Here is a 25,678-nt window from a genome sequence, read left to right on the forward strand (position 1 = left end):
GGGGTGCCTTCACTCTCCCTATGGGACCCCCAAAAGGGAGTCAGGACCATCCCCAGACCCCCAGGACCACCCCAGGGGGGGTCCTGGCCATGCAATGGGGTTTGGGGGTGTCATGGCCCCCCGCTAAAGCCAGGCTCGCTGGCAGGACGCTGTACATCCAGGGGGAGAGGAAACTGGATTTCCTGGGCTGGCTCCACGCCATCCAGAAAGCAGCAGGGACCTCGGGGGACACCCTGTCGGAGCAGCAGCTGACGGAGTCGGACGTCCCGTTGCTGGTGGATCGGTGCATCGACTACATCACCCAGTGCGGTACGTGCTGGTGCGGTACCTAATTAGCATTAGAAACTAATGAAGTTCAGCCAAAGCCAGTGCAGGGTCCTGTCCCTGGGGAGGAACGACCCCCAGCACCAGCACAGGTTGGGGCTGAGCTGCTGGGAAGCAGTTTTAGGAGAAGGACCTGGGAGTTGTGACAACAGGGTGACCATGAGCCACCAATGTGCCCTGTGGCCAATGGTACCTGAGGTGTGTGAGGAAGAGTGTGGGCAGCAGGTCAGGGAGGTTGTTCCTCCCCCTCTGCTGCCCTGGTGAGGCCACATCTGCAGAACTGGGTCCAGTTTAAGGACAAGGAATCACTGGAGAGAGTCCAGGGAGGGACACGAAGATGCTGAGGGGTCTGGAGCATCTTTGTGATGAGGAGACTGAGAGAGCTGGGGCTGTTGAGCTGGAGAAGAGAAGCTCAGAGGGATGTGATCAATGGATCAATGTGTCAGGGTGGGTATCAGAGGATGGACCAGACTCTGTTCAGTGGTGCCCAACGCCAGGGTGAGGGGCAACGGGCACAGACTGAAACACAGGAGGCTCCATCTGAACATGAGGAGAAACTTCTTTGCTGGGAGGTGCAAGAGCCTGGCCCAGGCTGCCCAGAGCGGGTGTGGAGTCTCCTCTGAGACATTCAAACCCCCTGGGATCCCGTGTGGTCTGCTCTGGTGACCCTGCTCTAGGTGGGTTGGACTGGGTGATCTCCAGAGGTCCCTGCAACCCCAACCTGTCTGGGTTTCTATGATTTGGGTCATTACATCAGTGTCACGCATTAGCTTGAGACCTGACACACTCATGACATGTTTCCATCCCTCCCTGAGCTCCAGCTCCATGGGAGCACTCTGGCTCACTGCTCCAGCCCGCAACTCCTTGGACAGGTGGAGGGTCCTTGTCCTCCATAGAGGAGGTGTCTCACCCCCACTGTCACCACCGCAGGGCTGACGTCTGAGGGCATCTACCGCAAGAGTGGGCAGAACTCGAAAACCACGGGGCTGCTGGAGATGCTGCGCCGGGACGCCCGCAGCGTCCGCCTGAAGGAGGGCGAGCACCAGGTGGACGATGTCGCCAACACCCTCAAACGCTTCTTCCGCGACCTCGGGGACGGGCTCTTCACTGGGCGCTGGGCGCCTGAGTGGCTGCAAGCAACGGGTGAGCCCTGGGAGGGGGGTGTGGGGATTGGGGGGCACTTCTGGGCTCCAGGTGTTGCAGGGGGCTCAGCTGGTGGGTGAGGAGCTTGGTGGGCTGGGGCTGAGCCAGGGCAGAGAGCCAGAGCCCCCCTGCCCTTTGCTTCTGGATGTGGCCACTGAATACGGGGGATGGACGCACCCAGCGGCAGAACAGCCATGAGCCACCGAGCTGGGATGCTCTGACCCTACAGAGCTGGGATATTCCGGCTCCATGAAGCTGGGATGCTCTGGCCTCATGGAGCTGGGACATTTCTTTGCTGGGATGCTCCAGCCCCGTGGAGCTGAATGATCCAGTCCCATGGAGCTGAGATGCTTCAGTACTGGGATGGTCCAGCCTCATGGAACTGGATACTCCAGCCCTGGGATGCTCCAATATTGGGATGTTCTGGCCCCATGGAGCTGGCATGCTCCAGTATTGGGATGCTTTGACTCCATGGAGCTGGGATGCCCCAGCCTCATGGAACTGGGATGCTCCAGCCCTGGGATGCTCCAGCCCCATGGAGCTGGGATGCTCTGCTTTGTGCAGCTGATGATCCAGTCCCATGCAGCTGGGATGCTCCAGCACTTCAGCCCTTGGATGCTCTGGCCCCATAGAACTGGAATGCCCTTGTCTCATGGAGCTGGGACACTGCAATGCCGGGATGCTCCATCCCTGCAGAGCTGGGATGCTCTGGCTCCATGGAGCTGTGATGCTCCAGCCCCATGGAACTGAGATGCTTTGTTCCTATGGAGCTGGGATGATCCAGCCTTGTGGAACCAGGATGCTCCAGGCCTAGGATGCTCCAGTCCATGGAGCTGGGATGCTCCAGTATTGGGATGCTCTGACCCTATGGAGCTGGGGTGCCCCAGCCTCTTGGAACTGGGATGCTCCAGCCCTGGAATGCTCCAGCTCTGTGGAGTTGGGATGCTCCATCCCCATGGTGGGGTTTGGAGAGGGGACGATGGGGCTGTGACTCTCAATCTCACCTTCATCCCCCTGCCATTCTTTCCTTCCTGCCCCTCTGGCAGCGTTGGAGGACGAGGAGGAGAAGATCAGCGAGTACCGGCGGCTTCTGGCCGCCCTCCCCACGGTGAACCGGGCAACACTGAAGGCACTCATCAACCACCTCTTTCGGTATGGTGTGGGCAGCGGGGACACTGTGTGGCCAAGCCTGGGGTCCCCAAGCCCCTGTGGGGCATCGTGCCCTCCGTGGCGGGGTCCTGGGGTGAAGGAGAACCTTCATCCCTTGGCTCATGTCCCAGGGAAGGGGGTTTGGGGTCAAGATCTGCCCGAAGCTGAGCGTGGGGGACATTCCTTTTGGTGAGACCAACGTGGGGCTCCCAGGGGCAGGAATTGTCATGGGGGTCCCCGCAGGGTCCAGCGCTTCTCTGGGGAGAACCAGATGAACACGCACAACTTGGCCATCGTCTTTGGACCCACGCTCTTCCAGACGGACGGGAAGGACTACAAGGCTGGGCGCGTGGTGGAGGACCTCATCAGCCACTACGTGAAGATCTTCAACGTAGGTTCACCAGCCCCACCATACTGCTCTGGGGATCTGGGGCTGGATCAGTGTGGACATTCCCAGCGCATGGAGAAGTGGGAGGAGGATGGAGCTGGGTCTATTCTATAGACATCCCCTTGCTTCAGAGGAACTCCTTGCTTTTGTTGGACTAGATTATAATCTCCAGAGGTCCTTTCCAACTTCAACCATTCTGCGATGAGGGAAAGGGGGTCCAGGTCCCTGCAAACCCTGGAGACACCCAAGCTTGGAGCTTGGGGACCCACATCTGCTGCCCTCCACCCACCACCCAAGGGTGTTCTGCTCACCCCTGATGGTTCCTCTTCCTTGGCAGGTCAATGACCAGGAGATGAAGAAGCAGCAGGATGAGATCATGGCCATCATGAAGATGCGAGAGGCAGCGTCCAGTGGGACGCAGGTGAGTCCTGGACATGGGGGCCTTCCTGGAGCACCTTCTTCATGTGGGACCTGCTCCAGTTTCTCCTGGGGATGCCCCAGGGTGGTGTCCATGCTGTGTATGGGGATTTAGCCCACATGTGGGAAGCTATGGGTTGAAGATCTTTCCCACTGCTCTCCAGCAAGCCGGGGACTTCATCTGCACTGTCTACCTGGAGGAGAAGAAGACGGAGGCAGAGCAGCACATCAAGGTGAGGGCACAGACGGGACAGGACCCCTAAACCTCCGTGGTGGCACTGGGCACACGCTCTGAGCTGGCACCTCTATGGCATGAGGGTGGAATGGCCTTGGGCACCGGCTGGTGGAGACCTGTCCCCTCCCTCCGTCCCATCCTCCCAGATCCCGGCCACAATGACAGCTGAGGAGCTGACCTTCGAGATCCTGGACCGGAGGAAAATCGTCATGAAGGAGAAGGACTATTGGAGCTGCTTCGAAGTGAACGAGAGGGAGGAGGCAGGTTGGTGTGGGGGTGTGAGGATGGTGGGGCTGGGATTGGGATTGGCGATAGAGATGGTGACATGATGATGGAGATGATGCTGAATGTGATGGTGATGGAGATGGTGCTGATGATGGAGATGGTGACAATGATGGAGACAGTGATGGTGACAGAGATGAGGATGGAGATGGTAACAGTGATGAAGCTGGTGATGGAGATGGCAATGGAGATGGAGATAGTGACAGAGATGGAGAAGGAAATGGAGATGGTGATGGTTACAGAGATGGGGGTGGAGACTAAGATGGGAATAGACATGGTGATGGAGATGGATATGGAAATGGAGATAACAAAGGTGACAGAGGTGGAGATGGAGATAGCGATGGAGATAGTGACTGTGATGATGGTGGTGATGGTGACGGAGATGGCAATGGTGATGGAGATGGTGACACTGATGAAGACGGTGATGGGGACAAGAAGGCTCCCATGGGGACAGCACAACAGAGCAGTGCTGGGCTGGGCTCCATCTCTCGGGGGATGACACCTGTGGTGCCACATCTCAGTTGCACATGGCTGAGCGCTGCAGAGGGGTGGGTGGTTTTGGCCAGGACCTGCAGGACATCTCTCTGCATCCTTGGGGGTTCCAAATACCCTTGAAGCTTGGGGTGGGTCGTGTCTGGGCTCCCCGGCCACCAACAGGAGCAGCCCTGAGGTCCCCGTGGGCAGCAAGCAGACGAGCTCAGTGTGGGCAGGATGAGACCCTGGTCCTGTGACCCCCCGACTTGGTGGGTGCCACCCTGGGGATGCTGCCTGAGCCCTGCCTGTCCCCCTGCCCGACAGAACGGCCCTTGCACTACTCGGAAAAAGTCCTGCCCATCTTGCACGGCCTGGGGACGGACAGCTACCTGGTGGTGAAGAAGCAGCTGGCCATGGAGAACATGCTCATCTACCTCGGTGAGGAACCAGGAGCCGGGATCCTGGCTGGGAGAGTGGTGGGGTGGGATGGAAATGGGGATGTGGATGGGATGGAAATGACATTGGAGATGGAGATGGAGATGGGGATGGGGTGGGGAATGGGCAAAGGATTGTGATGGCAATAGGGATTAGGTGGAGATGGGTATGGAGATGGGATTGGGATGGAGATGGGGAAGGGGATGGGGAAGGGAATGGAGATGGGGCTGGGATGGCAATGGAGATGGGATTGGCATGGAGATGGAGATCGAGACAGAGATGGAGATGGGGATGGGGATTGGTATGGAAATCAGCATGGGATTGGGATGGGGATTGGGTGGAGATGGGATTCGGATGGGAATAGGGATGGGGATGGGGATAGGGATGGAGATGGGGATGGGGATAGAGATGGGGATGGAGATGGAGATGAGGTGGGGATGGGGGTGGGTGTGGAATTGGGATGGAGATGGGGACAGGGGTGGGACGGAGACGTGGATGGTGATGGGATGGGGACAGGGGTGGGCATGGGGACACCTTTGTGTCCTGCCAGCTGCGACCTGCAGACGATCCCCACAGGTTCCACCACCCCAGGGCCACATCTCCCTGGCCATGCTGTGGGGGCACCAGCCCATTAGCACGTGGCCAATAGCCCCCAGTAGCCTCCAGTATGGGGTCACGGCCAGGGGAGCAGCACTGGGGGGCCAGGCAGCATCTGCTGGGGGCTAGGGGGGTTCCCCCTGTTATTGCCCCCCAGGATGGGCTCTCTGCACCCAATGCCATTCTGGGGGGGGAATGGGGAAACTGAGGCGTGTGCCCCCCAGCCAGCAGAGTGGGCGACTGCAAGCACGGGCTGATGAAGTTCCGGGAGGAGAGGAACCTGCTGGGGCTGGGGCTGAGCACCGGCTTCCACGACCGCTACTTCATCCTCACCCACACCTGCCTGCGCCTCTACAAGGAAGTGCGGGTGAGCCCTGCCTGTCTGCTGCCTGCTGCCTGGCAGCGCTCCTGCCTGCCCTGCCCAGCCCCTGCCTGCGCTTTCCTTCCCAGCTGTGCTGTGACAATGGGCTGGGCGGCCCTGAAGTTGTGGGATACATAGGGTGGCATCGCATGGGTAGTGCAGGCAGGGATGGGGCTGGCATTCCACAGGCAGTGCAGGCAGGGATGGGGCTGGCAGTGCAGGCAGGGATCACACAGGCAGGGATGGGGCTGGCAGTGCAGGCAGGGAGGGGGTGGCATTGCACGGGCAGTGCAGGCAAGGATGGGGCTGGCAGCGCAGGCAGGGATGGAGCTGACAGTACAGGCAGGAATCACGCAGGCAGTGCAGGCAGGGATGGGGCTGGCAGTGCATGGGCAGTGCAGGCAGGGATTGCAAAGGCAGGGCAGGCAGGAATGGGGCTGGCATTGCATGGGCAGTGCAGGGAGGGATGGGGTTGGCAGTGCAGGCAGGGATCAAACAAGGAGTGCAGGCAGGGATGGGGCTGGCATTGCATGGGCAGTGCAGGCAGGGATCACACAGTGCAGGCAGGGATGGGGCTGGCAATGCATGGACAGTGCAGGCAGGGATGGGGTGGCAGTGCAGGCAGGGATGGGGCTGGCATTGCATGGACAGTGCAGGCAGGGATGGGGTGGGCAGTGCAGGCAGGGATGGGGTGGCAGTGCAGGGAGGGATGGGGCTGGCAGTGCAGGCAGGGATGGGGCTGGCAATGCATGGACAGTGCAGGCAGGGATGGGGTGGCAGTGCAGGCAGGGATGGGGCTGGCAGTGCATGGACAGTGCAGGCAGGGATGGGGTGGCAGTGCATGGACAGTGCAGGCAGGGATGGGGTGGCAGTGCAGACAGGGATGGGGTTGGCAGTGCAGGCAGGGATGGGGCTGGCAATGCACGGACAGTGCAGGCAGGGATGGGGTGGCAGTGCAGGCAGGGATGGGGCTGGCAGTGCATGGACAGTGCAGGCAGGGATGGGGTGGCAGTGCAGACAGGGATGGGGCTGGCAGTGCATGGACAGTGCAGGCAGGGATGGGGTGGCAGTGCAGGCAGGGATGGGGCTGGCAATGCATGGACAGTGCAGGCAGGGATGGGGTGGCAGTGCAGGCAGGGATGGGGCTGGCAATGCATGGACAGTGCAGGCAGGGATGGGGCTGGCAATGCATGGACAGTGCAGGCAGGCATCACACAGGCAGTGCAGGCAGGGAGGGATGGGGCTGGCAGTGCATGGGCAGTGCAGGCAGGGATGCAGCTGCCCCCTGGCTCTGTCACCGCACCCTGTCCCATCACTGTCCCCAGGGCCGTGTCCCCCCCTCCCCGTCCCCCACAGCCGCTGTAACCCCGTCCTCTGTTGCGCAGAGCCTGAAGCAGCGGAGCCCCCCCCCGGACAATGTGAGTAGGGGGGGGCGCAGCCACGGGGGGTCCCGTACCCTCTGCCCTTACAAGGCTGCCCGGGGTCACCCCCAAATCCAATCCTGCCGTGTGCCCCCACCGTCACATCCCCCCCCAGTGCACCCCTGTTATCTGGGGTCCCCCCATTTGGGGCCACTGCTGCCCTTGGCATCAGGGAGATGGGGAAGGGGCTGGTGCCCCCCCATCCCGCGGGCATTGGATTGGGCACTTGTAAGTCACATGAAGGCAGGGGGGTGACATTGGGAGGGGGTGGAGAGGGTCCCCATTGTGTCACCCGGTGCATGTCAAGGCACTGGGGAGATCCCGGGTGAGGGGGGGCTTTGTCACTTCGAAATGTCCCTGGCAAAGGGTGACACTTGGGTGGTGTCGCTGGCTTTGTGGGGACATCTCACTGTCCCTTTTCGCTCTTCTTGGGATGTCACTTGGCACAGGGGCGGGTGTCAGCTCCCCCAGGGATGCTCAGAGGCAGGGGACAGCCCAAGTGACACCGGGGTGTTGGGACACCCATCACCTGTCACATTTGGGGACATGGTTGGGGCTGGGGTTACCACTGCCATGGCCATGATGCTGAGGAGGGATGTGACATGGGTGTTCCCATGGGGGACACCTAGTGCCAGGCTCTTGAGACCCCATCCCAGCAACGAGCATCATCTCTGGGGAACCCCGCTGTGGGGACAGAGCTCCTGTGTCCCAACCCCTCTGCCAGGGCTGACAGGCACCCACTCTGCCCTGTCCCCTCAGCTCCATCCTTGTCACCCTCGTCCTTGGTTGGGCTGAGCCCCGTCCCCATCATCCCTACAGCTTCTCCTCCCTCCCTGCCTTGGGGACAAAACCCATCAGTGGGGTTGGGGATGGGTGACAAACAGTCTGGTGGTGGCCCTGCAGTCCCCAACCCGCTGTCGTGTCCCTCTGTCCCCAGAGCCACAAGCCGGAGAAGGAGTGGCCCGTCAGGAACCTGAAGGTTTATCTGGGCATTAAGAAGAAGCTTCGGCCGCCGACGTGGTGAGAGGTGACGGGGTGGCTGGTGGGGACAGGGATGAGGGTGGGGATGGGGCTGGAGATGGATGGGGATGAGGATGGGGATGGGGACAAGGACAGGGTTGGGGACAGGGATGAGCATGGAGATGGAGATAGGGCTGGAAATGGATGGAGATGAGGATGGGTATGAGGACAAGGACAGGGCTGGGGACAGGGCTGGGGATGGAGAACAGGGATGGGGCTGGAGATGAGTGGGGATGGGGACAGGGATGAGGATGGGGATAGAGATGGAGATGGACGGGGATGGGGACAAGGATGGGGATGGGGACGTAGATGGATGGGGACAGGGACAGTGCTGGGGACAAGGACAGGGTTGGTGCTGGGGGTGGAGATGGGGCTGGAGATGGATGGGGACAAGGATGGGGATGAGGATGGGGATGGAGATGGATGGGGATGGGGACAAGGACAGGGATGGGGACAAGGCTAGAGACAGGGATGGGGGATAGGGATGGGGACAGGGCTGGGGACAAGGATGAGGATGGGGATAGAGATGGAGATGGATGGGGATGGGGACAGGGACCGAGATGGAGACAAGAATGAGGATGGGGATGGAGATGGATGGGGATGGGGACAGGGACAGAGAAGGAAACAAGGATGAGGATGGGGATGGAGATGGATGGGGATGGGGACAGGGCTGGAGACAGGTATGGGGATGGAGATGGGTCTGGAGGTGGATGGGGACAGAGATGGGGATGGAGATGGGTCTGGAGGTGGATGGGGACAGAGATGGGGATGGAAATGGGGCTGGAGATGGATGGGGATGGGTACAAGCACAGAGCTGGGGACAAGGCTGGAGAGAGGGATGGAGATGAATGGGGATGGGGACACGGCTGGGGACAAGGATGAGGATGGGGATGGATAGGGACAGGACTGGAGACCGGGATGGGAATGGAGATGGATGGGGACAGGGATGGGGACAGGGATGGGGATGGCGGGGGGACATGGATGGGGATGGGGACAGGGACATTTTGGCTGCAGGGACACATCTCCTGCTGGCCGTGCGTCTTGCCACTAGATGTCAGAGCAGCCTCGCAGGACGCTGCTGCAGCCTGGTGCCCGCACAGGGACCCATCTGTCCCCAGCTCTGTCCCCAGCCCTGTCCCTTTCCGGTGCCCTGTCCCCAGGGGGGCGCTGCAGGGCTGGGGGGACCGGGGATGCTGGTGCCTGATGGGGATGCAGCACTGCGGGGGGGAACCGTGGCCGTGTGAGGGGGTGCGTGTGCTTGTGGGTGTGCATGTGAGCGTGTGCATGTGGGGAGGGTGTGTGCACATGTGTGCATGCACGTCAGCAGGTGTGCATGCATGTGTGTGCACGTATGTGTGCACACGTCAGCAAGCTGTGTACAGGTGTGTGCATATGTAAATGTGTATGTGCATGTGCAGGCACATCAGCAAGTTGTGTGCATGTGTGCGAGCACGTGCATATATACATGTGCATATGTGTGAGCGTGTGCACATATGCCTTTGTGTGCTTATAAGTCCATGGGTGCCTGTGTGTGCACGCATGTCAGCAGGTTGTGCATGTGTGTGTGCACACATGTCAGTGTGTGTGTGCGTGTCAGTGCACGGGCACGTGTGTGCACACATGTATGGGAACGTGAGCAGGCATCTCAGCCAGTTGTGTACATGTGCGTGTGTGCATGTCAAGTGTGTGTGTGTGGACGTGAGTTCATGGGCGTGTGTGTGCACGCATGTCAGCAAGTTCTGTACACGTGTGTGCACGTGTGCACACGTATATGTGCAAGCGGGTGCATGTGTGGCGTTGTGCCTCTCAGCCTGTGTGCGCATGTGTATGTCAGTGCGCGGGCATATGCGTGTGCACCTGTGGGTGGGACAACCAGTGGTAGGACAAGGGGGAATGGGTTCAAACTGGAACACAAGAGGTTCCATTTAAATTGGAGGAGAAACTTGTTCCTGGTGAGGGTGGCAGAGCCTGGTTGGCCAGGGGGGTTGTGGAGTCTCCTTCTGTGCAGACATTCCAACCCGCCTGGACACCTTCCTGTGTAACCTCATCTGGGTGTTCCTGCTCCATGGGGGGATTGCACTGCATGAGCTTTCCAGGGCCCTTCAACCCCCGACATTCTGGGATTCTGTGATATCAGCAAGTTGCATACATGTGTGTATATACGTGCACATGTTTATGTGCCTATCTGTGAGCATATGCATGCATGTCAGCGTGTGTGTGCACATGAGTGCGTGTGAACATGTGTGTGTGTGCATGTCAGCAAGTTCTGTGCATGTGGGTATGTGCGTGTTCACAAGTTCATGGGCACGTGTGGGTGTGCGCAGGCATGTCAGTGAGCTGTGTACGCGTGTGCATGTGCATTTATGTGTGTGCATGTGGGTGTGTGTGTGCAATGCATGTACTTACATACAGGTGAGCGTGCATGTGTGTGCACATGAGCGTGTGTGATGAGCCGTGCAGGTTTGCTGGGAGGCAGGGACACTGGGGTTGCAGGGATGGGGGTTGCAGGGACAGGGGGTTGCTGGGACATTGGGGTTGCAGGAATGGGGTGTTGTGGGAATGGGGGGTTGCAGGGACATTGGGGTTGCATGGACAGGGGGTTGTGGGGATGTGGGGCTGCAGGAACAGGGGGGTTGCAGGGATGGGGGGGTTACGGGGACAAGGGGATTACAGGGACACTTTGGCACCTTGATCACTGGATTCGAGGACAGGGCTGTTGGGGACATCCACCTTCACCTTGTCACTTGTCTCCCTCCAGCTGGGGCTTCACGGTTTTCTATGAGAACGAGAAGCATGAGAAGCAGCAATGGTACGGGACTGGGGGGGACATGGGGACAATAAACACCCCGCAGGATAGAGGGATACACTGCTTGGGGGGGGCAGAGGGCGATTTCTGTGTACAGAGCCTGGCTGTCACTGTGTCTCCTTGTCCCACTGCTGTGGGCTACCAGACCTCATGCAAAGCACCGGCTGGTGTCCCAACTGTCCCCAAGAGTCCCTGGGTGTCCCCTGACGCCTTGTCCCCGCAGGTACCTGTGCTGTGACACCCAGGCCGACCTGCGGGAGTGGTTCGCCACCTTCCTCCACGTGCAGGTAGGGAGTGAGCAGGGACAGAAGGATGCTCAGCCCTCTGTGGTCCCCGAGCATCCCTGCATCCCGCATCCTGGGGATGGGGCAAGAGGTCCCCGTGGTGGCCGAGGACCACAGCACCCGTCCCCAGCCCCTGTCCCCTGTGTCCCCAGCACGGGGGGAGCCTGTGGCCCTCGGAGAGCTCCAAGGTGCGGGTGTCGCGGTGGCAGCAGGACGCCCGGCTGGGGAACGTGTCCCTCATCCCGCTGCGGGGGAACGAGAGCGAGATGAGGAAGAGCGTGGCGGCCTTCGCCACTGACCCGCTGACCGTGAGTGACACCTCGGGCTCGGGGGGGAACACTGTGTTCCCCCCGCATCACACATCAGTGTCCCCTCATCCTGGGGATGTGCCAGGGGTCCCCTTGCTCTGGGTTGTCCCCCTGTTTCCCAGTGCTGCTCGGGGACACCAAGGACTAACATGTCTGTGCTTTGTCCCCAGCTCCTGCACAATGTCTGAGCTGGAGATGTGACACTCTGGTGAGTGGCTGTCCCAATGTCACCCAATCCTGGGGACATGGGCACACGGATGTCCCCCTGCAAGGTGGGAGGGGGACAGAGATGCCACTGACCCTTTGCTCTGCTTGTGCTGCAGGTTTATCCACAAGCAGGGAGCCCTTGGGGACATGGGACAGCCCTTGGGGAACACAGGGCAGCCCTTGGGGACACAGGGCAGCCCTTGGGGACACGGGACAACCCTCAGGGACCCACGCCAGCCCCACACCCCGACACCCGCTGGGGGTCCCGCCGGCTCCGGACCCTCTTGCCTCCCCCCAAGGTGACCCACAGGAGGTGACACGGCAGCTGGGCCACCCACCTGCTGTGACAGCGCAGGGCTGGGGGGGTCACGGCCGGGTACCCCATCCTGGGGTCCCCCCCCACGCCAGGCAGGGCAGCAAGAGCCTCTGCACCCCCCCAGACTGGGGACAAGAGGTGGGGGGACACAGGGTGGGGGGTGGCAGGAGCTGCCCCCATTTCCCATCACCCAAATTAAAGGTCTTGGGGACACAGCGTGGGGGTGTCTGGGTCTGTGTTTCAGGGGGACAGCGGGAGGTGGGGAACCCCATGGGTGGGGGACAACCTTGGGTGCACCCCCCAGGTGCCACCAAGCTGCTTTTGGGGACAGAGTGGTGACACCCTTGGTCTCATTATGTGCCCTGGAGCGGGGGCTGGTGCTGCCACTGGGGGGCACAGGGGGACATTAGGGGGCAGGAGGGCTGGGTGGGGGGTCAAGATTGTTCACCGTGGGTCACTGGGGTGGGCACGGTCCTGGGGACAGTGGGAACACCCATGGGGCTGTGCTGGGTACACCCATGGCCAAATCCACCCCCGAACCACAGCCAAACCCATGCTAAGCTCACAGCCAAGCCCAGCCTAAGGCCACAGCCACACCTATGGAACAAGCCCAGCCTAAACCCATGGCTAAATCCACTCTAAATCTAGGACCAAGCCCACCCTGAACCCAGTGCCAAACCCTCCCTAAACCCATGGTCAAGCTCACACTAAACCCACAGCCAAATCCACACCAAACCCACCCTAAACCCACAGCCAAACCCCCTTTAAACCCATAGTGAAACCCACATTAAACTCAAAACTAAGCCCACCCTAAATCCATGGCCAAGCCCATGCTAAACCCACAACCACTCCCACCTTAGACCCACAACGAAGCCCACCCCAAACCCACGACCAAGCCCACCCTAAACCTACAGCCAAATCCATGCTAAATGCACCCTAAACCTACAGTCAAGCCCACTGTAAACCCATGGCCAAGACCCCTCTAAACCCATGGCTAAATCCACCCTAAATCCATGACCAAGCCCACCCTAAACCCATCTCCAAACCCACGGCCAAACCCACCATAAACCTACAGCCAAACTCAAGCTAAACCCATGACCATGCCCACCCTAAACCCACGGCCAAGTCCACTCTAAACCCACAACTAAGCCCACCCTAAACCCAAGGCCAAGTCCACCTTACACCCATGGCCAAACACACCCTAAATCCACAGCCAAGCTCACCCTAAACCCAAAACGAAACCCACACTAAACCCACAATGAAGCCCATGGCTAAACCCACACTAAACCCATGAGGAAGCCCACCCTAAACCCATGGCTAAACCCACAGCCAAGCCTACGCTAAACCCACGGTCAAACTCCACCCTAAACCTACGTCCAAGTCCATTCTAAACCCATGACCAAGCACAGCCTAAACCCACAACCAAACCCACAGCAACGCCCATCTAAAACCCAGGATCAAACCCACCCTAAACCCATGGCCAAGCCCACATTAAACTCACAACCAAGTCCACCCTAAACCCACGGCCAAGCCCACAGTAAACTCGCAACCAAGTCCACTCTAAACCCACAGCCAAACCTACATTAAACTCACAACCAGGTCCACTCTAAACCCACAGCCAAGCCACCCTAAAGCCAGGGCCGAACCCACCCTAAATCCACAGCAAAACTCACATTGAACTCACAATCCCTCTCTCCATCCTTCCTTTCATCCATCCCTCCCTCTGTCCATCCCCCAGTCCATCCATCCATTGAATCATTTGGGTTGGAAAAGCCCCTCAAGACCATCGAGTCCAACCATTCCCACCCCTGTCCCTGCCCCATGTCCTGAGAACCTCATGTCCGTCTGTCCAGCCCTCCAGGGCTGGTGACTCCAGCACTGCCCTGGGCAGCCTGTTCCAATGCCCCACAGCCCTTTGGGGAAGAAATTGTTCCCACATCCAACCTCAACCTCCCCTGGCGCAACTTGAGGCCGTTTCCTCTGCTCCTGGCGCTTGTTCCTGGGGAGCAGAGCCCGACCCCCCTGGCTCCAAGCTCCTTTCAGGCAGTTCAGAGATCAGAAGGTCTCCCCTCAGCTCCTGTTCTCCAGCTGAACCCCCAGGTCCCTCAGCTGCTCCATCACACTTGTGCTCCAGCCCTCCCCCATCCATTCTCCCACTCATCCATCCCCTGATCCATCTGCTCATCCACCCATCCCTCCCTCCCTCTGTCCCTCCATCATCCCACCTCCGCTCAGCAGCCACCTGTCCCTCCAGCTACACCCTTGTCCATCTGTCCTTCTCCTCCCCATCCTTCCACCCCAGGACACCCCCGCTCACCCTGCCCTGTTCCAGGGGCCAAATACTCTCTGCTTGGCCTCCAAAGCAGCCGAGCTGCTGGGCAGGGCTGTTCCGGCCGCAGCGTGACAGCGATGACAGTGCCAGGCGCCGACAGACACGTGGGGTGAGTGTGGAGCCCGCTCGGTGTCTGCGGTGCCTGTCGGTGCACAGCACCCGCTGCTTGCACCCGCGTTTGGTGTCCACATGTGGACTTGAGGTCGGGAACGTGGTCTTGGTGTGTGCAACGTGTGCTCAGTGTCTGCAACACACGCTCGGTGCATGTAATGTGTGCTCAGTGTCTGCAACACACGCTCGGTGCATGTAACGTGTGCTCAGTGTCTGCAACACATGCTCGGTGTATGTAACGTGTGCTCAGTGTCTGCAACACTCGCTCGGTGCATGTAACGTGTGCTCAGTGTCTGCAACACACACTCGGTGCATGTCACGTGTGCTCAGTGTCTGCAACACATGCTCAGTGCATGCAATGTGTTCTCAGTGCATGCAACATACACTCAGTGTGCAACGTGCTCAGTGCCTGCAATGCATGCATGGTGCTTGCAACCTGTGCTTGCCATCTGCAACATGTGCTCAGTGCATGCAATGCATCCTCAGTGCCTGCAGTGTGTGCTCAGTGCCTCCAATGCATGCTCAATGCCTGCAATGCATGCTTGGTGCTTGCAACCTGTGCTTGCCATCTGCAACATGTGCTCAGTGCATGCAATGCATCCTCAGTGCCTGCAGTGTGTGCTCAGTGTCTTCAGTGCATGCTCAGTGCATGCAACCTGTGCTCAGTGCTTGCAATGTGTGCTTACTGTCTGCAACACATGCTCAGTGCATACAATGCATACTCGGTGGGTGCAACACATGCTCAGCATCTGCAATGAGTGCTCAGTGCATGCAATGCATGCTCAGTGTTTGCAGTGCATGCAACATGTGCTCCATGTCTGCAGCACACGCTGTGTCTCCAACATGTGGTCAGTGCATGCAAGACATGTTCAGTGCATGCAATATGTGCTTAGTGTCTGCAGCACATGCTTACTGTTTGCAGTGCATGCTCAGTGCATGCAACACGTGCACAGTGTGTGCAATGCATGCTCGCTGTCTGCAACGTTCTCAGCGTCTGCAACACACTCCTGATGTCTGCAGTGCATGCTCAGTGCATGCAGCATGTGCTCAGCACCTGCAACATGTGCTCAGCACCTGCAACGTGTGCTCAACGCATGCAACCTGTGCTCCGCATCTGCATTTTTGCTCACGCCCCCAGGTCTGCAGCGGCTGCTCCGTGTTGCACGTGCTCATTTGCAACACGCCCGCTGTCCGCACGTCCTCGTGCACCCGTTTGCACACCCTCCTTGTTCCTTGGGGACATTTGGGGACATCGAACACTGAGCAGCACCCAGAGCAGGCAGCACCCAGTGGTTTATGCACCCTGCATGCCCGAGCGCTGCTCCGTGCCTCAGTTTCCCCCTCCACAAAGGGCTGAGCTCCGCATCCCCTTGATTACACAGCTGAGTTGAGGAGGTGTGGTCTGGACAATAGAGTAGTGAGGTGGGTTGCAAACTGGCTTAAGGAGAGAAGCCAGAGAGTGGTAGTCAATGGTGCGGAGTCTAGTTGGAGGCCAGTATCTAGTGCAGTGCCTCAGGGGTCAGTACTGGGGCCAATATTATTCAATATATTCATTAAAGATTTAGACGAGGGAATAGAGTGACTGTCAGCAAGTTTGCTGGTGACACCAAGCTGGGAGGAGTGGCTGACACGCCAGAGGCTGTGCTGCCATCCAGAGACCTGGACAGGCTGGAGAGTTGGGCGGGGAATAACCTGATGAAATTTAACAAGGGCAAGTGTAGAGTTTTGAATCTGGGCAGGAACAACCCCAGGTTCCAGTGTAAGTTGGGGAACGAGCTGTTGGAGAGCAGTGTAGGGGAAAGGGACCTGGGGGTCCTGGGGACAGCAGGGTGACCATGAGCCAGCACTGGGCCCTTGTGGCCAGGAAGCCAATGGTACCTGAGGTGGATTACAAGGGGGTGGTCAGTAGGTCAGAGAGGTTCTCCTGCCCCTCTGCTCTGCCCTGGGGAGACCACACCTGGAATATTGTGTCCAGCTGTGGCCCCTCAGTTCCAGCAGGACAGGGAACTGCTGGAGAGAGTCCAGCGCAGCCACCAAGATGCTGAAGGGAGTGGAGCATCTCCCGTGTGAGGAAAGGCTGAGGGAGCTGGGGCTCTTTAGTTTGGAGAAGAGGAGACTGAGGGGTGACCTTATTAATGCTTATAAATATCTAAAGGGTGAGTGCCACGAGGACGGAGCCAGGCTCTTTTCGGTGGCAAACAATGATAGGACAAGGGGTAATGGGATCAAGCAGGAACACAAGAGGTTCCACTTAAATCCGAGAAGCAACTTGTTCCTGGTGAGGGTGGCAGAGCCTGGCCCAGGCTGCCCAGGGAGGTTGTGGAGTCTCCTTCTGTGCAGACATTCCAACCCGCCTGGACACCTTCCTGTGTAACCTCATCTGGGTGTTCCTGCTCCATGGGGGGATTGGACTAGAAGATCTTTTGAGGTCCCTTCCAATCCCAAACATACTGTGATACTGTGATTATTTGGCGAAAGGACCCGGAGCTGATGTCCCATCCGAGGGTGCAGCGGTGACACTGGGAATCCCCCTGCCCTCGCATCCCCGAGCTCAGGGACCGCACGAAGGGGCGCAGGGCACCCCACAGCTCCACCGAGCCGCTCCGCTCTCAGCCCCGGCAGCCTGGCTGAGCACCCCTGTCTGTGGAACGGGCTGGATGGGGCCGCCCCGCACCTCCCGCTATACATAGAGCTGCGGGGGCGAGCGCGCGTGACACCGCGTGATTGATGGCAGAGTCATTCGCAAACACCTCGATCCGTTCCCCGCAGCGCTGGGGGATTTCGAGCCCCTCCAGCCTGAACCCGGTGGCTCTTCAGGGGTACGGGAGCTCAGCCCTTTGCAGGGGGGAAACTGAGGCACGGAGTGCTATGAACCACCGGGTGCTGCCCACTCTGGGTGCAGCCAGGTTGGGCTCAGTGTCCCATGTCCCCAAATGTCCCCGAGGAACAAGGAAGGCGCTTTGTGCCCCCAGACTGGAGCTGCTACCTTTTTTTAGTGGGGGGGAGGTCACCCCATATTATCCCCCCGCACCGCGGGTGCCCTACAGGGGACCTGGGTGATGCCCCATGCAATGTCACATCTGTCCCCTGGGTTGTCCCCCATGTGCACCCCCCCACCCAATAATAAACTCAGCAAATTATCAGCTCCCACATTCCCCAGACTTTACCGGCTTTAAACCCTCATTATTTCATCAGCCGCCCCATTAAACTGTCACCGGCTGCTTTTCAGCCTTTTTTCCCTCCTTTTCTCTCCCTCCTCTCTTTTCTCCATCCCTGATTTTGTATTTTTGGAGCTGGGGGGGCTGTGTCCCCCCCCTCGGGTTGGAGGTTCAAACCCTCCCCCTGGCCTCAGTTTACCCATCCGTAAAATGGGCTCAAACTGGGACTCACATCTTGACTCCTTTCCAGCTCAGCCAGAGGGCTGGGAATTGGGTTTCGGTGGTGGGGAAGGGGGACAAGACTTGGGGGGGGGGTTTAATGGTATAAATTGATGGGGCAGGGAGGGGGGGGCTCATTTTTTGAAGCCTTTTCTCTCCCCCCCGCGCTCCCCTCCTCCCGCCCCAGCAGCCGCCCACGGCTCAGCGGGGAAAATAAAGAGGATTTAAATAACCTCAATAAATGTTGGGGTGAGGGAAGGGGGTGCAGAGGCGGGTTGTGCCTGGGGGGGTCCCACGGGATGGGGGGGTCACCTCTCCTGGGGGACTTGGTGACAGTGATGGGTGTCGGGGGCTTTTTGGGGATGGGAGGGTGAGGAGGAACTGGGTTTGTCCTCCATGGAGCCGCAGTCAATTCGCTTTGATTCCCTAATAACCAAGGGTTCCGTCTCTCCGGTGGCATTGCCGCCCACCCCGCGGTGTCACACTGTGTCACCGGGGTTGGGGACAAGCTGAGGGAAGCAGGATGGGACCCTCAGGGACGCAGGGGACACGTGGGACAGGCAGAAATAGAACATTAATAGATAGAAAATAGGGGATTGCAGAGTGCTGAGCCCAAGCTGGTCTGCAGGCACCAGGGTGTGGGTCACCCGCACTGCAGTGTCCCCTTGTGCCACCCCCTGGGACAGTCCCCAGAGGGACAGAGCGGGGGGACGTGGGGCTGTGCCCGGGTTAACACACCGACACGTGTGTGCACGAGCACGCGGGGCTGCTCGCACCAACACGACGTGCTTGGATGTGCACATGATCCCATGCACACGTGTGTGCACAAGAACACGGGGCTGCTTGCACCAACACAACGTGCATGGATGTGCACACAATCCCACGTACACGTGTGTGCATGAGCAGGCGGGGCTGCTCGCACCAACACGACGTGCATGGATGTGCACACGATCCCACGCACACGTGTGTGCACGAGCACACAGGGCTGCTCGCACCAACATGACGTGCATGGATGTGCACACGATCCTGCACACACGTGTGAACGAGCACACGGGGCTGCTCGCACCAACACGACGTGCATGGATGTGCACACGATCCCATGCACACGTGTGTGCACGAGCACACAGGGCTGCTTGCACCAACATGATGTGCATGGATGTGCAGATGATCCCACGCACGCGTGTGTGCACAAGAACACGGGGCTGCTCGCACCAACATGATGTGCATGGATGTGCACAGGATCCCACGCACACGTGTGAACGAGCACACAGGGCTGCTTGCACCAACACGATGTGCATGGATGTGCAGATGATCCCGTGCACACGTGTGTGCACAAGAACACGGGGCTGCTCGCACCAACATGACATGCATGGATGTGCACACGATCCCGTGCACACGTGTGTGCACAAGAACATGGGGCTCCTCGCACCAACACAACATGCATGGATGTGCACACGATCCTGCACACACGTGTGAACGAGCACACGGGGCTGCTCGCACCAACATGGCGTGCATGGATGCGCACACGATCCCACGCACACGTGTGTGAACGAGCACACATTGCCGCAGGGCTGCTCGTACCAACACAGTGCACACCGATCTGCACACACACACACAATCGTGTGCACACGTGCATGCCCCAGCATGTGCTGCTGCACCAATGCTCGCACCAGCACGGTGTGCATGGATATGCACACACGTGTGTGCACAAGCACGTGCTGCTGCAGGGCTGAGTGCACTGATCTGCACACACACGTGCAATCCTATGGATGCATGTGTGCACAAGTACACGCTGCTGCAGGGATGCTCACACTGACACAGCGTGCACGGGTGTGCATGCATGCACACAATCCCGTGCACGTGTGTGTGCATGAGTACACACTGCTGGCACTGACCTGCGTGCACACACACACATGTGCACAAGCACATGCTGCTTCAGGGACACTTGCACCGACACAGCGTGCACTGATCTGCGCACACACACACAATCCCATGCACACGTGTGCACAATCACATGCCGTTGCAGGGCTGCTCACACTGACACAGCATGCACAGATTTGCACACGCACACACACAGAGCGCACGCACATACACTGCTGCAGGGCTGCTTGCACCAATGCAGAGTGCACTGATCTGCACACACATACACAATCACACGCACGTGTGTGTGCACAAGCACACGCTGCTGCAGGGCTGCTCGCACCAACACAGTGTGCATGGATCTGCACACACACACGTGTGCATGAGCATGTGCTGCTGCAGGGCTGCTTGCACCAACACAGTGTGCATGAATTTGCACACACACACACGTGTGCATGAGCACACGCTGCTGCAGGGCTGCTCGCACCAACACAATGTGCATGGATCTGCACACACACACACACGTGTGCATGAGCACACGCTGCTGCAGGGCTGCTCGCACCAACACAATGTGCATGGATCTGCACACACACACACGTGTGCATGAGCACACACTACTGCAGGGCTGCTTGCACCAACACAATGTGCATGGATCTGCACACACACACACACGTGTGCATGAGCACACGCTGCTGCAGGGCTGCTCGCACCAACACAATGCGCATGGATCTGCACACACACACACACACACACGTGTGCATGAGCACATGCTGCTGCAGGGCTGCTTGCACCAACACAATGTGCATGGATCTGCACACAAACACACACACACACACATATGTGTGCATGAGCACACGCTGCTGCAGGGCTGCTCGCACCAACACAATGTGCATGGATTTGCACACACACACACGTGTGCATGAGCACATGCTGCTGCAGGGCTGCTCGCACCAACACAATGTGCATGGATCTGCACACACACACACACACACACACGTGTGCATGAGCACACGCTGCTGCAGGGCTGCTCGCACCAACACAATGTGCATGGATCTGCACACACACACACACACACACACATACGTGTGCATGAGCACACGCTGCTGCAGGGCTGCTTGCACCAACACAGTGTGCATGGATTTGCACACACACACACGTGTGCATGAACATGTGCTGCTGCAGGTCTGCTCGCACCAACACAATGTGCATGGATCTGCACACACACACACACACACTCGTGCACAAGCACACGCTGCTGCAGGGCTGCTCGCACCAACACAATGTGCATGGATCTGCACACACACACACGTGTGCATGAGCACACGCTGCTGCAGGGCTGCTTGCACCAACACAATGTGCATGGGTCTGCACACACACACACACACACACACGTGTGCATGAGCACACGCTGCTGCAGGGCTGCTCGCACCAACACAATGTGCATGCATCTGCACACAAGCACACAATATCCCATGCACACGTGTGCACAATCACATGCCGTTGCAGGGCTGCTCACACTGACACAGCATGCGCAGATTTGCACACGCACACACACAGAGCACGCGCACATACACTGCTGCAGGGCTGCTTGCACCAATGCAGAGTGCACTGATCTGCACACACATACACAATCACACGCACGTGTGTGTGCACAAGCACAGGCTGCTGCAGGGAAGCTCACACCAAGGCAGCATGCACGGATCTGCACACACACACACACACAATCCCATGCACACGTGTGCACAAGCACACACTGCTGCAGGGATGCTCTCATTGACATGGTCTGCACAATGCACACACACATGTGGAGCGCACAAGCACACGCTGTTGCAGGGCTGCTTGCACTGACAGTGTGCACAGATCTGCACATGCACAGGAGCGCACGCACACGTGTGCACAAGCACATGCTGCGGTGCAGCTGCTTGCACTGACACAGAGTTCACCAATCTGCACACATGCACATAATCTCATGCACACGTGTGCACAAGCACATGCTGCTGTGGGGATGCTCGCACCAACACAGCGTGCATGGATCTGCACACAATCCCATGCACACGTGTGTGCTGGAGCACACTTGACTGCTTGGACTGACGTGGTGTGCACTGATCTGCACACACACTGACGTGCACAAGCACACGCTGCTGCAGGGCTGCTCGCACCAACACAGTGTGCATGGATCTGCACACACACACACACGTGTGCATGAGCACACACTACTGCAGGGCTGCTCGCACCAACACAATGTGCATGGATCTGCACACACACACACACACACGTGTGCATGAGCACACGCTGCTGCAGGGCTGCTCGCACCAACACAATGTGCATGCATCTGCACACAAACACACACACACTCGTGCACAAGCACACGCTGCTGCAGGGCTGCTTGCACCAACACAATGTGCGTGGATCTGCACACACACACACACACACGTGTGCACGAGCACACGCTGCTGCAGGGCTGCTCGCACCAACACAATGTGCGTGGATCTGCACACACACACACATGTGCATGAGCACACGCTGCTGCAGGGCTGCTTGCACCAACACAATGTGCATGGATCTGCACACACACACGTGTGCATGAGCACATGCTGCTGCAGGGCTGCTCACACCAATACCATGTGCATGGATCTGCACACACACACACACACACGTGTGCACGAGCACACGCTGCTGCAGGGCTGCTCACACCAACACAATGTGCATGGATCTGCACACACACACACACACGTGTGCATGAGCACACGCTGCTGCAGGGCTGCTCGCACCAACACAATGTGCATGGATCTGCACACAAACACACAATATCCCATGCACACGTGTGCACAATCACATGCCGTTGCAGGGCTGCTCACACTGACACAGCATGCGCAGATTTGCACACGCACACACACAGAGTGCGCGCACATACACTGCTGCAGGGCTGCTTGCACCAATGCAGAGTGCACTGATCTGCACACACATACACAATCACACGCACGTGTGTGTGCACAAGCACAGGCTGCTGCAGGGAAGCTCACACCAAGGCAGCATGCACGGATCTGCACACACACACACACACAATCCCATGCACACGTGTGCACAAGCACACGCTGCTGCGGGGATGCTCTCATTGACATGGTCTGCACAATGCACACACACATGTGGAACGCACAAGCACACGTTGTTGCAGGGCTGCTTGCACTGACAGTGTGCACAGATCTGCACATGCACAGGAGCGCACGCACACGTGTGCACAAGCACATGCTGCGGTGCAGCTGCTTGCACTGACACAGAGTTCACCAATCTGCACACATGCACATAATCTCATGCACATGTGTGCACAAGCACAGGCTGCTGTGGGGATGCTCGCACCAACACAGCGTGCATGGATCTGCACACAATCCCATGCACACGTGTGTGCTGGAGCACACTTGACTGCTTGGACTGACATGGTGTGCACTGATCTGCACACACACTGACGTGCACAAGCACGTGCTGCTGCAGGGCTGCTCGCACCAACACAGTGTGCATGGATCTGCACACACACACACACGTGTGCATGAGCACACGCTGCTGCAGGGCTGCTTGCACCAACACAATGTGCATGGATCTGCACACACACACACGTGTGCATGAGCACACGCTGCTGCAGGGCTGCTCGCACCAACACAATGTGCATGGATCTGCACACACACACACGTGTGCATGAGCACACGCTGCTGCAGGGCTGCTCGCACCAACACAATGCGCATGGATCTGCACACACACACACGTGTGCATGAGCACACGCTGCTGCAGGGCTGCTTGCACCAATACCATGTGCATGGATCTGCACACACACACACACACACGTGTGCACGAGCACACGCTGCTGCAGGGCTGCTTGCACCAACACAATGTGCATGGATCTGCACACACACACGTGTGCATGAGCATGTGCTGCTGCAGGGCTGCTCGCACCAACACAATGTGCATGGATCTGCACACACACACACAATCCCATGCACACGTGTGCACAATCACATGCCGTTGCAGGGCTGCTCACACTGACACAGCATGTGCAGATTTGCACACGCACACACACGGAGCGCGCGCACATACACTGCTGCAGGGCTGCTTGCACCAATGCAGAGTGCACTGATCTGCACACACATACACAATCACACGCACGTGTGTGTGCACAAGCACAGGCTGCTGCAGGGAAGCTCACACCAAGGCAGCATGCACGGATCTGCACACACACACACACACAATCCCATGCACACGTGTGCACAAGCACACGCTGCTGCGGGGATGCTCTCATTGACATGGTCTGCACAATGCACACACACATGTGGAGTGCACAAGCACACGTTGTTGCAGGGCTGCTTGCACTGACAGTGTGCACAGATCTGCACATGCACAGGAGCGCATGCACACGTGTGCACAAGCACATGCTGCGGTGCAGCTGCTTGCACTGACACAGAGTTCACCAATCTGCACACATGCACATAATCTCATGCACATGTGTGCACAAGCACAGGCTGCTGTGGGGATGCTCGCACCAACACAGCGTGCATGGATCTGCACACAATCCCATGCACACGTGTGTGCTGGAGCACACTTGACTGCTTGGACTGACATGGTGTGCACTGATCTGCACACACACTGACGTGCACAAGCACGTGCTGCTGCAGGGCTGCTCGCACCAACACAGTGTGCATGGATCTGCACACACACACACGTGTGCATGAGCACACACTACTGCAGGGCTGCTTGCACCAACACAATGTGCATGGATCTGCACACACACACACACACACTCGTGCACAAGCACACGCTGCTGCAGGGCTGCTTGCACCAACACAGTGTGCATGGATCTGCACACACACACACGTGTGCATGAGCACACGCTTCTGCAGGGCTGCTCACACCAACACAATGTGCATGGATCTGCACACACACACACACACACTCGTGCACAAGCACGCGCTGCTGCAGGGCTGCTCGCACCAACACAATGTGCAGGGATCTGCACACACACATGCAGACACGTGTGTGCATGAGCCACACACGTGCCCATGCACCCAGACACGTGCACACACTCAGATGCACACGCGTTTATCCATTCGGGTGGCGAGTCAGCAGCACCGGCAGCGCCCGGACCTTGACTGCGACAGAAAGGAAAAGATAATAGTTAAAGAATCAAAAATAAGACTATTAAAAAAAGGGAGAAGCTGAGAAACCGGGGAGACTGGCTGGCACAGACGTATCAAAACAAGAGAAAGCTTTTTGAGGAGAATCACTTCAAATTGGCTATTTATCGGCGCAGCATCCCACCGGGAGGTTGCCATGGCTACCTGCGAGCCCTGGCTGCTGGCCCGGCAGCGGCCCAGCCCCGTGTGCCACCACGCCTGTCCCCACCGGCCCACGGGTGACAAACCCACATCAGCTGCTGCTACCGAGCTCAGCGCCGGCGTGGGGTGACAACCAGACCCCCAGGGTGGCACCTGCTTGGGGAGATGCTGTCACCAGACGTGGGGACAGAGGATGCTGTCCCCATGTCACCGTTTGCTGGGTGATGTGACCCCCAGCTCGGTGCACCTGGGTGCAGGGCTGGAGCTGGGGACACACATCCAGCCCAAAGGACATGTGTCACCTCCCTGTCCCTGCTCCCAGCCCTGTGGTCAGCACAGCCGTGTCACCTCCCTGTCCCTGCTCCCAGCCCTGTGGTCACCATGGCCGTGTCACCTCCCTGTCCCTTCTCCCAGCCCTGTGGTCACCATGGTTGTGTCACATCCCCAGCCCTGTGGTCACCATGGCCGTGTCACCTCCCTGTCCCCGCTCCCAGCCCGGTGGTCAGCACA

At 58.6% G+C, this 25,678-nt stretch overlaps 1 protein-coding gene and 1 long non-coding RNA gene across 10 annotated transcripts in view; one reads left to right on the forward strand and one right to left on the reverse strand.

Moving 5' to 3' along the window:
- Nucleotides 1–12,383, forward strand: part of ARAP1 (ArfGAP with RhoGAP domain, ankyrin repeat and PH domain 1) — a 53,662-nt gene extending 41,279 nt beyond the window's left edge. For 6 of the 9 annotated variants that reach the window (XM_065049570.1, XM_065049569.1, XM_065049571.1 and 3 more), the window contains 16 exons: nt 146–309; nt 1,255–1,467; nt 2,514–2,619; nt 2,860–3,007; nt 3,342–3,425; nt 3,586–3,654; nt 3,803–3,920; nt 4,737–4,850; nt 5,669–5,811; nt 7,131–7,223; nt 8,164–8,246; nt 11,005–11,055; nt 11,276–11,339; nt 11,489–11,644; nt 11,815–11,852; nt 11,968–12,383. In XM_065049570.1, the coding sequence (XP_064905642.1) occupies nt 146–309; nt 1,255–1,467; nt 2,514–2,619; nt 2,860–3,007; nt 3,342–3,425; nt 3,586–3,654; nt 3,803–3,920; nt 4,737–4,850; nt 5,669–5,811; nt 7,131–7,223; nt 8,164–8,246; nt 11,005–11,055; nt 11,276–11,339; nt 11,489–11,644; nt 11,815–11,832 (1,624 nt within the window). In that variant the 3' untranslated portion in view covers nt 11,833–11,852; nt 11,968–12,383. The remainder of the gene's footprint in view (nt 1–145; nt 310–1,254; nt 1,468–2,513; nt 2,620–2,859; nt 3,008–3,341; nt 3,426–3,585; nt 3,655–3,802; nt 3,921–4,736; nt 4,851–5,668; nt 5,812–7,130; nt 7,224–8,163; nt 8,247–11,004; nt 11,056–11,275; nt 11,340–11,488; nt 11,645–11,814; nt 11,853–11,967) is intronic. The other 3 variants (XM_065049572.1, XM_065049577.1, XM_065049573.1) reach the window with 2 other exon arrangements.
- LOC135578295 (uncharacterized) lies at nt 190–3,614 on the reverse strand. Its single transcript, XR_010469775.1, has 3 exons — nt 3,316–3,614; nt 2,472–3,200; nt 190–328 (listed from the first exon to the last, which is right to left on the reverse strand). It is a non-coding gene; the product is annotated as an uncharacterized LOC135578295 (long non-coding RNA).
- Nucleotides 12,384–25,678: the final 13,295 nt, after the last annotated feature.

The sequence above is a fragment of the Columba livia genome, chromosome 1 (genome assembly GCF_036013475.1).
Source record: "Columba livia isolate bColLiv1 breed racing homer chromosome 1, bColLiv1.pat.W.v2, whole genome shotgun sequence".
Lineage (NCBI taxonomy): Eukaryota > Metazoa > Chordata > Aves > Columbiformes > Columbidae > Columba > Columba livia.